The 16,809-nt window shown below is 44.1% G+C and overlaps 1 protein-coding gene across 1 annotated transcript; it reads right to left on the bottom strand.

The window, feature by feature from the left end:
* Nucleotides 1–259: 259 nt before the first annotated feature.
* On the bottom strand, nucleotides 260–16,009 carry LOC137449876 (saccharopine dehydrogenase-like oxidoreductase). Its single transcript, XM_068155839.1, has 12 exons — nucleotides 15,753–16,009; nucleotides 15,419–15,531; nucleotides 8,534–8,614; nucleotides 7,956–8,085; nucleotides 6,924–6,973; nucleotides 5,620–5,750; nucleotides 5,099–5,216; nucleotides 3,149–3,268; nucleotides 2,952–3,008; nucleotides 2,311–2,422; nucleotides 890–971; nucleotides 260–439 (listed from the first exon to the last, which is right to left on the bottom strand). Exons 1-12 carry the CDS (start codon nucleotides 15,964–15,966, stop codon nucleotides 334–336), a joined length of 1,314 nt encoding a protein of 437 aa, XP_068011940.1. The 5' UTR covers nucleotides 15,967–16,009; the 3' UTR covers nucleotides 260–333.
* Nucleotides 16,010–16,809: the final 800 nt, after the last annotated feature.

Below are 16,809 nucleotides of genomic sequence, written 5' to 3'. Positions count from 1 at the left end.
TCAGTATTTTCTGAATAGGGCAAAGGAAGAAGACTGTGATTAGTTGTGAAGCAGAGTGTATCACTGGCTCTACTGTATGAAAAAGATTAAACAAAATTCTAGAACTAGCCCCCAGTAAATTGTTGATTTAATATCTTTATGACTTAAAACTCAATACCCTTTACAGGTTTGCTCACTACAGCAAGAAGGATAACATTAAACTCAAATTTTCTTCTATTTCTGCTGCAAACAATAGCACAGTGAAACTATCTTGTTATTAAGACTTCTACAGCCAATGAGTTTTATTGAGTTAGACCCAGGCAAGTTGTTAGCTCATAAAATCACATTTTGACTTCAGACTTCAGCCTTGCTAATAACAGAGAACTCAAGACCACGTTTGTTGAGGCGATCAATCAGTTTTGTTTTGGAAAAGGCAGCTCCGGGAGAATATACACCACCCCTGTTAATGAAAACCAAGAGTTACATTAGTGGTACAGTGGTGGAATGACCTTTTTTGAAGTCAGTGGTGTGTTTGCCTGCCTAAAAAAGAAAAAGCCATTCTGTCCCCCAGGAAAGCATATGAAGAATTTGACAAGTCTGTACATTAACAAGTTCCTTTCTCTCTCCAAGCAAACTCAACAGAAACTATTCTGTTCCCTGATAATATAGACACTGATGCAATAGATAATGCAAAAGCATAACTAAACAGTTGTGACTGTGTCCTTTGAAATTAAAAGGCAGATTAAAGTGACTGACTTGAAATCAGTTTCTGCTGATTGCCCTTGCAAAGCCATTTGGGTGAGGTAAAGTAGAACTCCACAGCATTAGGAGAACTGGATTTTTGAAGAGAAACATGGGCACACAATAGCTTTAATGGAGATCAAACTGCTGTCCGTGGGGAGGTACTTACTGTTTAGGCAGACAAGCTGTCTCTTCCAGAAGAGATACACCTGCTTGAACCATTGCAATTGGTGTAGCAACATAGCCAGGCTCTGACAAAAACAAAACAACAACAAAAAACCCCAGTGCGTTGAAATGTAGAATGTAATCTTGCTCTTACCTACTGCATGTTGAAGAATAATCTCTCTGGCAACGAAACAGCCTTCCCTATTTGAGAACAGTGTTTTTTTAACTGGTAATCATCCCCAGGAGCTGGTGAAGTCTAATCTGGACAAATACTGCTTCAATATACAGACCTACAACCACCCAACAAACATGAGCCATCATATCACAGCAACAGAGGGCCCCCATTACAGCAAGAGCTTTCACAGAATAGTAGGGGTTGGAAGGGATGTCTTGAATCCAACCCCCTTGCCAGAGCAGGATCACCTAAAGCAGATCACACAGGAACATGTCCAGGTGAGTCATGAAAGTCTCCAGAGAGACTCCACTATTTCTCCAGGCAGCCTGTTCCTGGCAACCTCAAAGTAAAGAAGTTTTTTCTCGTGTTAAGATGGAACTTCCTATCTTCAAGTTTATGTCCATTACCTCTTGTCCCATCACTGGGGATGACTGAGAAGAGTCTGGCTCCATCTTCCTGACACCCACCCATTAAGATACTTGTAAGCATTAATAAAATCCACCTCCAGTCTCCTCCAAGCTAAAACAGCCCCAGCTCTCTCAGCCTTTCTAGACTGTCTACAATAGTTCTTTGTTCCTCTTGAGCTGGGGTGCCAAGAACTGGTGAGCACAGCACTTCAGGTGAGGCCTCACCAATGCAGAGCAGAAGGGTGGAGAACATCCTATGACCTACTAGCCACACTCCTCCTAATGCATCCCTGGATGCATTCCAGCTTTCCCCATCCTGTGCTTAAATTCAGACTTTTGCTGTGAGACTGCTGCATTTGGCGATACTTCATTAACTCCTCTCCGAATATGCATACTTACTGTCTGAAAACTTCACTTCAGGTGTCATATCCCCTCAGAGGAATGACCTGAACACAAGTATGTCCTAGATAGCAATGATACCATGCCAGATCTGTTTAAGTTCACTCACAGCAAACTAGAAATAAACCTGTAGTAAGCCCAGGATGTCACAATGGAAAGCTCTCCTTAAAGCACTCTCCCTGTCACTGTCCTACTCTTCCTGTACCAATTTTCATTCTTGCAATGTTGGAGGGAAAGAACAATAATGCAAATGAACTGACTAGTTAAAAAACCAGGTTACAACGAATGCTAGCATCCAAGGCAATACACTCTGTAAGGCTGTTGGCTTTGTCCATGTTGCAAGTGAATTATGGCAAGGGTGAAAACAATGGCAGGGGAACCATAAACCTCTTTTAGAGTAGGGAATGTGCGGCAGAAGGAGTTAGCTGCACCTAACATACATACCTGGCCCTTTCACTTCAGTGCAGATCTTTACATTTGGTTTGCCATTCTGGGGATCCTGCCCTTCACTGTAACCTTCACCAAAAAAAGTCATTGTGAAAGAGGTTTCATCCATCTGTAGTGGACAAGACAAGTGTGGTCAGAAGTGACACGCTTACACCAGGCAGTTACAAGTAGCAGATACAATAACTACTGTGGTAAATACTGTGATCCATCTAAGCAGGACTACTTATTTTTAGGTTTTGCCTACAAGGCACAATTTCATCCAGGTTTTTAACACCTTTCTCTGTTGGAACTGTTACTGTTATAAAGTCCACTTTTTCTCTCAGTGCTTCCAGTCCTGGGTCGTTGTTACTCAGTCTCCCTCTGTCATCACCTTTGACAGTCATACTGAGTGCTGCAAGCCATCCATGTAAATACATCAAACAGCAACACCATCCATTTTGTCTTGTTTGTGTTCCACATACTTTGGTGTCTAACAGCAGAGAACATGATTACTTAAATATTTAAAGCTATCCAAACAGGCATACACAATGTGCATCTAGAAAACATTTCTCTGAGACTAAGCAGCTGACTCTAGATTACTATTCCATCATTACCATAACAAATTAATTCAATAACTGCGATAGAAAACAGTCAGTCACCTGTTTCTGGGTTGGTCCTTTCTTTGTGAAGCGCCCAGCAGAGAAGAATTCCGGGTACTATAAAATAGCGGGGGGGGGGGGGGGGGGGCGGGGAAGAGAAATATGTTTGTGTGAATCAGACCAAAAAATCCAAACCCAATGCTAAAATAGAGAGGAAAAAGTATCTCTGGGCACTTAATTGTGTTTTGAATACTTACTTTTGTCAGAAGTTTTCTTCCAAAACTAAACTTCACAAGAAGAAGAAATAAAATGCCAGCAAGCATCAGCTTGATAACAGAGCCAAGACCACCTATGTTCACATAAGCACCATACTGAACCTGCGGCAAAAACGTATTTTCAGTGATACAGCTTGCATTAAAATGTTTCCATTGATTCTTTTGTTAGAAAAAGCCCCTTCCTCCAAATTCAGATGAATCTGAATTTGATACAAGATACCTCTTTAAGTAAGGCCTTAAACAACTGCCTCAGTTATAAACAAGTCTTTGAGTAACACTTCACTTTAGAGTTCATTAGAAGACAATCTAAACACAGAGTGGTGAAAAGAGTGAGCACAGTAAACAAGAGCAGAAAACCTGAAAGGATTTATGTGCTTTAGTATCCGATTTCAGGCTGCTTTCCTGAAATCTGCCTTTCCTCCTCTTTGTGCTTTAGTTTATGAGAAGCTGAGGCCTTACATTAGAATGCTGGAATAGTAATGGCAAGCGTTTCTCATTAGTCATTTCCAAGTACATTTTTAGAGCACCGTCTTGCCTGCACCTCTTAATTGATGCCTGTGATTCTGCACAGCACTTACAGTGCCAGTCTTCTCTCAGGAGACCATGGGGAAAAAACCCACTAAGCTAATTTCCACCACCACTTGGCAGTGCCTTTACTCCACACACCAGAGATCCAAGTATGAAGAAAGTCTCTATATACAAAGTGTCCATGGAAACAGAGCCCGGAGAGGGGATGGACACGACGACAAGTCTGCAAGTGCACAGATGTAGCCTAACCTGCCTTCACTGTGATAAACTGTGTGTTCAAGACATGTATGAATTTTCCTTGGAAAGATCAGTTACTTAGTGACTAGAGACTTCAGCATCTTTTGAAAAGCTTCTCCCTCCCAGTGTGTGACGAAAACGCTCTTACAGACTCGGGCATGTGCTTAACATGGTTTCCAGCGCTTCAGCTCTGAAACCCAGTTTGAATAAGGATGTGCCTGTAACATTTGCACAACAAATTGCATCACCAGCAGAGAAGTTTGTCTTGGGTTATGATGTGCCTGTAAGAAGCTCCGAATCAGACTGCTCAGAGATTTGTTAGCCGACTTCGAAGGCTGCAAGGCTTTCAGGTCTCTTGCTGTTAGAGGTGGAACTTCCTGTGTTCCAGATCTTGAGTGAGAAGAAATATTATTTACTACTGTGAGGGTGCTGGAACCCTGCAGCAGGCTGCCCAAAGAGACTGTGAGTCTTCTTCTCTGAATACTTTCAAGACCTGTCTGGATGCATTCCTGTGTGACCTACCCTGGCAGGGGTGCTGGACTCAGTAACTGCCAGAGGTCCCTTCCAACCCCTAACATGCTGCGATTCCACAAACTCTCTCTCTAAATGTTTACTACACTATGCTGACATGGCTATAGTTATACACAGACTACAATTCTGATCTTTTAGAAGCTCTGCTGATACTAAAAAAAAACCCAACAACTTCTGCACAGGAACAGAATTTGATGCATTTATCATTCCCCAAAACTATGAAGCCTACCTTTCAAGTATTTCATGACTCAAGGCTTTCATTCCCTGCAAATGCATACTGAGAAATCAGGCAGCATGAGAACCCTAGTTATATAACAAAGACTATATAACTAATACTATAAGCTACATAATATTAACTTATAAATTATTAGCAGCTAACTTTCAAGCAAGCTCATCAGGTAGATTATTGAGTAGTATGAAACAGGCCTGTGGTGCCCCAAGAATCTGGACCACATTGGGTCAAGTGGCTCCCAAAGGTGATCGACAGAACAAGTCTCCTTTAAAGGAGAAGTATACCACAGTTCATTAGTATTTACCTAACTACAGAAACCCTACACAGATCTTAGGAACTGTCATGACATAAAGGGAAGATTCACTCAAAGTGCCAATAAAGGCAGAGTAAGAACAGTAACTTACAGGAGTCTCCTTCAAATCTGTGTACAAGTAACGCTGAGATCGTTTCACAACAGAAACATCAGATCCCATGAATGGAATGCAATACTCTCTGAATTCTGGACTGTAAAACACAAATCCTCTGCAGACAGAAAAAGAGGCAGAAAGTGTTCAAATGTTAGCCAAACTGAAAGAAACTGATTGCAACAGTCCCACCAATACTAGATTTTTCTCAAGCTTATATTTACGACAGTTGTCTTTTCACTGAGCCAAATTTATCTCTGGCTCAAGTCAAAGTTACACACACTATAGCAAGGATGAGTTTGATAATCTAAGTAATTAACTCCTCACAATTATTTTTTCCATTCTACTGATCACTTCTGAAATCAAACTCAGAAGTTTGCCATGTCACTAAAGTCTCTTAAAACAAGTTAACTCAAGACTCAGTGAATGCTGGGACATGTTCTTTTTTTCACTAAAACATGAACAAATCTGTAAAATGGAATCTTTGGTTCTACTTAATGAGCATCTTTCACATCTTATACCTTCTTTTAAGTTTTGCACCAACTACTGGAACAGGGGCATATCCTATCTTTTTCCGGAGGTTCCTCAGGTTGTCTTGATCCGCAACGCCATAAACAGCTGACTTCCAAGTCCCATCATGTATACAAACACCCTGGTGACGTACCACGAAACAGTTAAGTAATTCAGTATCTAAAGGTTTCATGTATTATTTTACTAATAACCTTACAATTATTACGTATCTATTGCGATTACATGCATTAAAGTATACTGAAATGTGGCGGCTTAGTGCCACTTGGCTGAGTGCCAGGTGCCCCTTAAGCTGCTCTATCACTCCCCTTCCTAGAAGGGCAGGCAGGGGAGAAAATATGATGAGGAAAAAAAAACCAAACCACTCATAGGTGAAAATAAAGGCAGTTTAGTGATGCAAAACCACAGGCTGCACGCAGAAGCAAAGGAAAGCAAATTTATTGTCTACTTCCCATCAGCAGGTGATGTGCAGCCACTTCCCAGGAAGAAGGGCTTCAGTACACAGTGATTGCTCCAGGAAACAAACATTGTAACAATAAAAGCCCCCCCACCTCTCCTCCTTTTGTTTTGCTCTCATTGCTGAGCAGACTTCAGATGCTTCTGTCCTGCCTATGTCCCTTCCCAGGACCTTGCCCACCTCTATCCCACTGGGTGATGGGGGGAACGTTGGAGACAACCTTGATGCTGTGCAATCTCTGCTCAGCAGTATCCAGAACACTGCTGCGTTATCCAGACCATTTTAGCTACAAATACAACACACAGCATTATGAAGGCTGCTGCAAGGAAAATTAACTCCAGATATTCATAAGAACAGGCTATGACTTGGGGCCCATCTGTCAAGATGGGTGATCAGGGCAGGCGAAGCAGTATATTCAATTGTTGGGCACCAAAGCTGGCTCGGTTTGGGTTATCACTGTGTTATTTAATAATGATCTTAGAAGTATCACATATATTGCACATTATTACATGCACTACACCTCGACCAAAATCCCTAACCAAATAGCCAAAGGCTAGGATTGCTGGCTGTCATAGTTTACTTGTGCCTGCAAAAACCAAGTATGTCTTGAAACAGCTCAACACCACAAACTTCAGGTAGACAGCCTATGAAAATAAACCTTACAAAAAGGTGCTGGGTTATGATACGTTTATGAGTGTCTAAAGAAGAAAACTCCTGGACTCACCAATGAATTCCCAGCTTGTTCCTTGATTTGAATTAATGTAATGACATATTCTAATAGGCTGCAGTGATGTTATCAAGTATATCTCTGAATTTCCATAAAGATATAAAGCGACTAACCTCAGGACCAGATTTCATCTTCAGGAAACTTTCAACAGCAGTTAATGTACCTATAAGGAAGGACAAAACATTACTTGGCATATACAGTCATTAGTTCAGGGAGCCAGACTGCATGCTGATACTCAGATACCAGGCTACTGACATTATGATTTGAAAAAGCAAAGCCACATCTTTATTTCAGTGTAAAGTAAACTAAGTCGCACAGCTATTTTTGTTAGCAAGTATCAAATTTCTTATGTAAAGTACTTCACTAAGGGTAACTAATACTATCTTTACTCAATTTTTCATTTGCCTTATCTAGTTAATGAGACAATGTAAATAATCGGGGGGGGGGGGGGATAAAATAATCTTAAAAGTCACATTTAATTTTTCCTACAAGTTTCAAAATGAAGGATAAGGTAGGCTATGAAAATCGAGATGGACTTAGATTTGTTGAGCTTCTTATCGATCAATACACTCAGTTCTCTTTACTGAGAGCAATTCTCAATGCACTCTGCACCCAGCCTGTATTTGTGCCTGGCATTGGCCTGACCTAGATGCAGGACCTTGCACTTTGACTTGTCCAACCTCATGCAGTTGGCACTGGCCCACTGCTCAAGCCTGTCAAGATCCTCCTGGATAGCATCCCTTCCCTCAAGTGAGTCCACAACAGCACACAGCTTGGTGTCATCAGCAAACTTGCTGAGGCTACACTTGATGGCACTATCTATGCTGTTGACAAAGATGTTAAACAGCACGTCCATGCACTGGCCCAACAGTCCCGTGCTGACAACTGACGGTTCTCATCTCTCTGTGAGCAACATTACCTTGAATCCTTCCTCTGCCTAATGACTATTTTCCTCCAATCTAATGGGAGTGTGATTTACTTTTAAATTTTTCACTACCAGATCTGGTTGGAACTGGTCAGCTAGAAAAGGCATACAAAAAAAGGGACTAGAAGAGTTTTTACTTAAGCATTGCTGTTGTAGGAAACCAGGTAAAAGCATATTCTGCATTTCTTTTTCAGCATTAAGGTCACACACAGAAAGTCACCTTTCAACTTGTCTCTGGTGTACAGTACTCCCATATCAGCCGGTATCGAGTCAAAGCCACAGCTTCCAATGATATAGACTCCCTTTTCTGCAGCTTTTTGGTTGTATTTCAGGTACATTCCTTCCAGGAACTAAAACACAGCAAGAAAAAAAAAATTAAGCAAAATTCCCTATTTGGCCACACCCACTATTAGCCATCAGCACTTCACCATCTTACCACAGCACCCTACATACTTCAAACCATTCGGGAGCGTCCTTAAGACAGATATATATTCCTGTTCTATGGCATGAGTCACAGCACTGCAAAATGGGACCTACACAGCATTTACACATAGAATCAAAGCCAAGACTTGGGTAGAATTCAAACAGTTTCAGCCTGAAAGGCTCTTGTCAAAAAGCAAGAAAACTGTACAATACACATTAACATACTTGAAAATAATTAACCCATCTTAAACTGGTAGCTCAAGAGATGGAATTCGTATTCCTTTTCAAAAACATTATCATAAACAGAAAACACACTGAACTAGTAGTCCTTTAACAGACCCTTATATAGAGTAGGATTTTTCTACTGTCCCATACCTGAGGTTCTCCACTGATGTCAATGCAGCTTGCACCATTTTCAACACAAGCTTCTACCACAGGCTCCCCAAGGAATCTGTACTATAGAAGGAAAGAACACCACACATAACAAAATAAAACCCGAACACCACAACTCACCCAACGTGCTTTATCTAACATATGTATCTACAATAAAAGCAAACACTTGGGAGCTACTGATGTGGAAATTCCTCCCCCACTTCCCAACATTAACTTGTGAGATCAGCTCTGCTGTATTTACAAGCAAAACTACAATCTACAATGGAATGCAAAGAATATGTACAAAATATAAAGTATTTACAGATATTTACAATTAAAAACAGCGTAAGAACTGCCCCCAGTCAGGGACCAGGGGAAGCTACTAGCTTCTCCTTTTCTGCTCCTCTACTCCTTGTCCAAAAGGGAGAAGAGAAAGGAGCAAAGCTGCTGTTAGACTTAACCAAAACAAGGCAGCCAAGGTCAAGCAGAAGCAAGTTAGTATCTCTCCAGAGCAATGAAGTAAGAAGAGAAGAGATGAGAAGAATTATTTTGGTACAACCAGTCTTATGGTAGAGATCTCACTAATGAAATTGGTTAGAATTATCCTCATTTTCTTTTTAACACCCAGTAGTGATTTATTTACATTTTATTACTTCTCTGCTCAAGATCTGTGAAAAAATTTAAGGCATAGCCTAAAACTACCACAATTTACCTCTTCTGAACAATTCCACTGGCTGCTAATACTATCCATCTAATCTAAAACAGTATCTACAATAATGAATAAATAAAGTCCATAGTCCGTTCCAGCTATCTCACATGCAGATGATTCAAAAGTTCAAAAAACAGGAAATAAGGAAACAGTTTGTCTCCCTCCACAGATGAGATGAAGAAAAGGAACAGGGACTCTCAGGTGACTCAGGGCTCTCGCACCATAGATTCCTCATGGATTCTTCCTTTGGGCATGATGTTCTATCTGCACAACACTCTGAATTTAAATTCTGTCAGCTAAAGTTCGATTTCTTTGTGGAACACCCAATTTCACCATTCTTTTGCATTACCCAGTAAGTGTGACCAGGACCTCTCCTGAAGGATTAAATACCCAGTCAGTTTTCCCCAACAGATTCTTTTCTCTAACTACAGGAACTCTATCACCATCTACCTTTCATAACAAATCAATTGTGCAGCTCCAACTTGATTTACTGAACCAGGTTGCTTGTGCTAGAAGTTTTTCCCCAGTTTTTCAAAGACCCACCCCCCATGGCTCTGAGAGTTGTCTTCAGCAACTGTTGTCTCTGCAATTGGGCATACTGGACTCCACACTGCAGACTTCCATTTCTACTTGTTTCCAACAACAGGAACCCTCTGTGAACAAAGCCTATTTCTTTTCATCATCAGAAGATGACTGTAAGGAGGAGCTTCCTCAGGATGAGTTACTCTCTCCTCTGGAGGTTTTATACAGTTAGTGCCTTCTGGCCAATTTGCAATCACTTCTACCAGACCAGGTCTCTGAAGATTTCCCATTCATGCTCAGTGTTATCAGAGTCATCCACTTAGACCATGTGGTATCCATTGCATGATGTGAAGAACCTTTACCTCTGAACATCCAATTCAAAACAGGCAATCTAGGAGCTAGCAGGAGTTGTGACTCAGTTCCAATTACTTCAGAAGCAGCTTTTACTCCTTCATAAGCAGCTAAAATCTCTCTCTCTCTGTTGGAGTATAATTTTCCCCTGAGACTTTACAGCCATGACTTCAGAAGCAAGTGGACGTCCGTGTGTCTCACCTGGAGCTCTCTGCCATAGGCACCAGGTTGAACCATTGTCACTTGGAGCCATGTACAAAGTGTTCTTAATGTCTGCACCAGTTTGGACAGGTCCCAAACCCATTGCTTGGGCTACTTGTTGCTTTATCTGGTCAAAGGCTGCTTGTTGCTCAGGATCCCACTGGAAACTGTTTCACTTTTGAGTCATCATCATAAAGAGTTTTCACAATCTGACTGTATCCAGGAATGTGCAGTCTCCAAAATCCCACTGTGCCTTAAGAAACACAGAGCTTCTTTCTTTGTGATGGGATTTGCCATGGCAGAAACTCTGTTTATCACATCCATTAGAATGTGATGGCGACCACCTTGCCACTGCACTCCCAGAAACTGGATCTCTCTGGCAGGTCCTTTCACCTTGTCTCCCTTAATGGCAAAATCTGCCTTCCAGAAAATGTTGATTATTTTGTTACCTTCTTCAAAGACTTCTTCAGCAGTTTTACCCCAGATGATGATATCATCGATGAAATGAATGTGTTCTAGAGCTCCACCTTTCCCCAAAGCATCATGGATCACTGCATGACAGATGCTTGAACTGTGAATCCACCATGGGGGAAACAATTGAAGGTGTACTGTATGCCTCTCCAGGTAAAGGCAAACTGAAGCCTGCATTCCTCTACTATGGGAATAGAGAGGAAAGCATTATCAATGTCTATGGTAGTGTCGTAGTTTGGGCTGGGTGCCCTCTGCTACAGGGGTGTTTCCTGTGTCCAGAAGTCCAGCCCAGTGGGTGGACACAGGAAATTAGGTTATTTCCTACCATGATCCCTTGCACCACTATAAATTAGACGGCGGGGTCTGGCACTTCCTCTTTCCTTCCTCTCCGCTACCCAGTAACTGGGGGAGATGTCTCCCGGCCATGTGCCTGGCTACACCCAAGGCCATGGGGGGATGGGCAGTCTCAGATCTGGCCAGCTGAGACCAGCCTAGCAGTGGGGGGGTGGGGGGTGGGGAAGGAGGAACCCTGGGGGTTTTGGATGCACCCTCAGGTGGGGATGGGATCTTTCTGGGACTGTTTTGAGGTTCTTCTTGTCACTGTGTCTCTAGCTTTCTGCACGCACTCAACTGTTCTCTATTTAAACTTTCCTTCACTTTTGCAATCTGTTTCAGTCGTTATTTCTGCACGTGGTGGGGAGGGGGTTTGCCCCAATCCATTACAGGTAGCACACCAGTTGGCCTCTTTGGATTCCAGCTCATACTGGAGTTCCATCATGTCTGGTACTGCTGCACTCACAGCTGGAGTTAACTTCATTCAGGGCATGGAAGTCAACTGTCAGACACCAGTCTCCATTCTGCTTTCGCACAGGCCACACTGGACTGTTGAAAGGTGAGGGAGTTTTGCTGATGACATTCTGACCTTCCAACTGACAAGTTTTGAATGGGCACCAAAGAGTCATGGTTGGTTCTGTATTGTCTGTGATGCACAGTTTGACATGCAATCGGCATCTTCACATCCTCTATCTCATGCTGTCCCACAACTGCAGATTCATCAGAAAGCTCAGGTCTAATAGACTTCAATTTTTCTCCATCAGTTTCTACAGTTGCTATTCCAAAAGCCCATTTGTAACCCTTAGAGTCTTTGAAATGCCCTTCTCTCAAAATCAATTCCCAAAATACAAGGTGCATTAGGTCCTGTTACAATAGTATGTTTCTTCCACTCTTTCCTAGTTAAACTTACGTCAACTTGTATCTGAGTAAACTCCTGAGATCCACCAGTGACTCAAACAATAGTGATAGGCTCTGACCCTTGATAATTTGATGGCATCATGGTGCACTGAGCTCCTGTGTCAACCAAGACCCTGTACTTTTGAAATTTTGAAGTGCCAGGCCACTGAATGTACACATCCCAAGAGATTCTGTTGTCTCCATTATCCCTTACCTCCCCTTGGCAGAAGGCAGGGCATCCCTAATTATGGGGATTACATCCACATGTACAGCTGGCACAGCATCTAGTGTTAGTGTCAGAATCACTGTTGAAGCCATTACAGTTGTTCTGGGAAACTGAGAAAGTGACAACTACCCCTTTTGGTATTGTTACCCCGGGCTCTGCCACTCTGCAGCTCCTGCAGTCTCCTGAAGAGATCAGAAGTTGGTTGACCATCCCACCTATTCATGGTTTTACCAAACTGATCACTCAGAGTTATCCAAATACTCCCATGTGATTACCTCTGTTGTCTGTTCCACTTTGACCTATTTTGAAATGGCCTCCTTGCAGGATGTCTATTTCTAACAGCCGAAACTTGTATCCATTTGGAAGAAGAGGAATTGGTGTCATCCCCCTTCGCATCATTTGCCCAAGGCTTAGGCTTCCATGGGAGGTCATCTCTGGACAGGTACCTCATAAGGGCTGCCAGTATGAGGCACGTCCACAGAGAACCCTTACGAAGGCACCTGCCCAGATGCCTGCCTATTCCAGTGTCTTTCAAGAGAGTACCCAGCTGTGATGATGACTTGTCACCTACCACTAAAGCAGGAGTACCTGTGTCATAGCATCTCCCAAACCAGCTCAGTATTAGCTCATTATTTCCTCTAATGTAATCTTTTCTTCCATGCCTAATATCCTGCCAGGGTGCATTAGCTGACTGTATGTCATCTTTATCATCATCCTCATCTTCTTGAATCAGCTGTCCCCATATTCCTGCTGCAGTCCTCCATAGGATTTCTTCAAGTCCAGAAGCACCTCCATTAGATCTTAATTTACCAGGGCCCATATCCTGTCCTGCATCTCCACCATCCACTGGTGGCCTCATTAATTCAGCTAGATCTCTTAAGGCAGACTTTCTCTTTGTCCTCAGAAGCATCCTTTTGAGCAGGAAGCCCCTGATTAGCAGGAGGCCCCTGATCTTCTTCTGCACCTCTCTTGCATTTAGCTCAAAACAGCAACCAGCTTCACTGGTGCTGCTTTCAAATTCACAGCAGGATGGGCAGAAACAGCATTGCCAGGCTCTCTTTGGGACCCTGCTGCTGCTTCTGTTCCAGCTGCACAGGGCAGAAGGGTCTTTGCCTCATTAATGGCCACTGCCTGTGAAGCAGCAGCTGCTATTTTAAGTGCTGACGCGGGATCTGCCACCACCAGTACCGCCACCGTTGCTTGCACAGGGGCTACGGGCAAAACTGCCAGTGCTGCCACTTTTACTGGTGCAGCCAGGTCTGCAGCCAGCACAGTCGCTGCTCTTTTAGCAGGGCTAACTGCTGCTTGAGCAGAGGCAGTTCTGCCTTAGTGTTTGCTGTGGTGCTGCAGCTTGTCCTCCCTCTGTATGCTCCTCAGCACTAGAAATCTCTGCATTAGTCAGACCTCTTACATCTCCTTATCTGCCTTAAGACAGAGCAATTAGGTGCACGTCTCTCTCAGTACTGTGCTATCAGCAGGCATACAATTATTATCACATAAATACAATTATTAGCAGATTCAAGCATAGCAAATAAATAATTTTGGGATCCCAGTTGCTTAGATAGCTCTCTGAAACAGGGATACTGAACTGAACTCAAATCTCAGCAGGAACAGTCAGAGTTGCATTACTATGTTTTCCTAAGCCAATAAAGCCAAGGCAGCAATCACCCAGCATTTTAGCTTGCATTTAAACCAAAGGAACAGCTTATATGCTAAATATCTATCTAATTTACCAATCATTGCAGAAACACACCATTTATATAACATCACACTCAACACAATGTAACAAATGCCACAAACTCCAAAACAGCTTTATTTGGCTTCTTTAACCTGAGCAGGAATTAATCAATCAAGCAATGGCCCCATGTTGATCAGGCACCAATTAATTTTGTAATGTGATGGGTTGGAAATTTCCCCCCACCCCCAACATTAACTTTGAGAGACCAGCTCAGTTGGAAGCAAATGAGAGCTGTATTTACAAGCAAAACTACAATGGAATGCAATGAATATGTACAAAGTATACAATATCTACAGATATTTACAATTAACAAACAGCACAGGAACCACCCCCCAGCCCAAACGGAAGAAGAGAAAGGAGCAGGCAAAGTTGCTGTTAGACTTAACCAAAACAATGCAGCCACGGTCAAGCAGACACAAGTTAGTATCTCTCCAGAGCAATGAAGCAAGAAGTGACAAGAAGAAAGAATTGGTTTGGTACAACCAGTCTTATGGTAGATATCTCTCCAATGAAATTGTTTAGAATTATCCCTATTTTAACACCCAATAGTAATTTATTTACATTTTATTACTTTTCTGCTCAAGGTCTGAGAAAAAATTTTAAAGGCATAGCCTAAACCTACCACACTGAAGTGGGGAAAAAATGTAGTATCATTTCTGGGGGAGTGGGGAGAAGGAAGGGTGTAACACACTTCACTGGTGAAGGAGTTTGCTACTCTAGGACTACTCTATCCTGTTTCTCTCGTAAGACCACTAAATTTAATATGTCTAATCTCAATTTATGCTTTTGGCACTCATTCTTAGCATATTCTTTAATAAAATATTATTTATTTCAAAGATGTTATGACCCAACTTCTGGCTTTCATACTTTGAGCCCCTCCTGAATGTGCTGGAAGTACAGCTACTGAAAACTTCAAGGGGCCAAAAACTTAAACCAGCAAGTCCATGGGCTTCTTTTCCAGCTCTGCTTCCAACCCTAGCATCACTTAAAAGCTCTTGGCCCAACGCAAACCCTTCCCCATTTTACAATAGTTATTTTTAATGCTGTCAAAGACTTAAAAAACAAATCAAAACAAAAAACCAACCAAAAATAAAGGCAACCAACCAAGCCCCCTATATTTTAACGAGACCTGCACACAAATTATGCCATCAGAAAATGCAGTCACCAGAAATCGTGGTGGGAAATATTTAAGGGATCACAACACACGTTTGCACTTTTGGTCCAAAATGTTTCAAAAAGCTAGGTTTCATTGGGACAGCTCCAGACACTCCGGAGCTCAAAGGTGAGCTGCCGTTAGCCGTCGCAGCAATGCCTGCCCTGAGGAGCACGCAGCCCAGCAGCACGCAGCCGAGGAGCGGCGCCCGAGGCTCAGACGCCAGCCAAGGCACCAGGAGAGCCTGGCGAACGCCGTGGGCGCACCGCCCGCATCACTGCACTCACCGGGCCCACGCAGCTGAGCACCAGACGGGTCTGCCTCGCCATGGCGGCCAGCGAAGCCGCGTCGGCTACATCACACAGCAGCACGCCGACCTCCGCCCCGAGCGCCGTCTTCCCTGCACACCGGAGACCGCCGTCACCGACACCGCCCGCTGCGCCAACGCACGCGTCCCGTCCCTACCCGGGCCGACATACCACCTCCCCGGCGCAGCCCCCTCGCTTCACCTCTCAGCCCTTCCTCTCACGCCCGTCCACGGATAGCTACCCACGGACGGTGCCCCACCGTCTCCCCCGACAAGCGGCGCTGTGCCGCACGACCCCTAACTACGGCCCGTACCCAGCCTCTCGGCCGCCCAGTTTAGCACTGCCTGCAGCTTCTGCCGGCTCCGCCCGGCCACGGCCCAGCGCAGGGTGCCGCACAGCTCCCCATCGGCCGCCGTCCGCGCCACCTCCTCCACCACAAACTGGCCGGTGAAGCCCGAGGCCCCGAACACCACCAGGTCGTAGGGCCGGCCGGCCGCCTTGGCCCCGTTACCACCACCAGCCGCCATCAGGAGAGGCACCACCGCACTACCAGCCTGTGCCAGGCAGCACCCGCTTCCACACTCCCTGGCACCAGCCCCGCCCCATCGCGGGGCGGTGCACGAGGCTCCCGTTGGGTGCTCGCGGTGGCGTGCAGCTCGCGGGGCTGTGGGCGTGCCCAACGAGGAGGTACTCCGCTCCCAGCGCAGGCGCGCGCCTCCTGCCGCCTGTGACAGCGGGCCCTCGGCCGCGCGCCCTGACCGGTCTTACGTAACCTTTGCTCGCGTTCCGGCAGCCAGGGAAGTAGCAGAGATCCTTCTGCTCAGGGGATTATTGACATGCTCTGAACAAATAAAAGTACACCTAGATATGGCCAGGAGGTTTTAGAGCCCAGCATTCTCAGCAACAATGTTTGTAGAGAGAGGCCATCACGCCTGGTACCGCAGGAGACGCTGCTTTTACTGATGAGCGCAGCTCATTACTATGAGTTACTGCCACAAGCATTTCAGCACTAGATGAACTGTAGACTGTTGCTAATCAAGAAAAAAAAAATAACTGCCTAGAAGAAATTAAATAATTAGTAAATAAATCAGATGTTCTTCTTCCCAGCACCAGTCACAGCAAATACTTATATTCCACTCAACATCACAGACAGAACAACACAAAGTTTGAAGTTCCTATAGTGGTGGGGAGAAACAGTTGATCCTGCAAAGCCAAGACAGTAAAGAGTATTTGCAACTGCCTGATGTGGTGAGGTCTGGTCACGTTTTCTGAGTGCTTTGTGGTCAGGCTGCTCATTTGGATTCCAGAGGCTCACAGCAAGTGAATGTGGGAAGCAACCTTGTGAATCCTGTTTGCTGGCCCTTTCTGCC

The sequence above is a fragment of the Melanerpes formicivorus genome, unplaced genomic scaffold (assembly GCF_026170545.1).
Source record: "Melanerpes formicivorus ecotype bairdi unplaced genomic scaffold, bMelFor1.0.p_v2 SCAF_2, whole genome shotgun sequence".
Taxonomy (NCBI): Eukaryota; Metazoa; Chordata; class Aves; order Piciformes; family Picidae; genus Melanerpes; species Melanerpes formicivorus.
The sequence above is the reverse complement of the archived record's forward strand: the minus strand, read 5'-3'. Positions and strand labels throughout refer to the sequence as shown.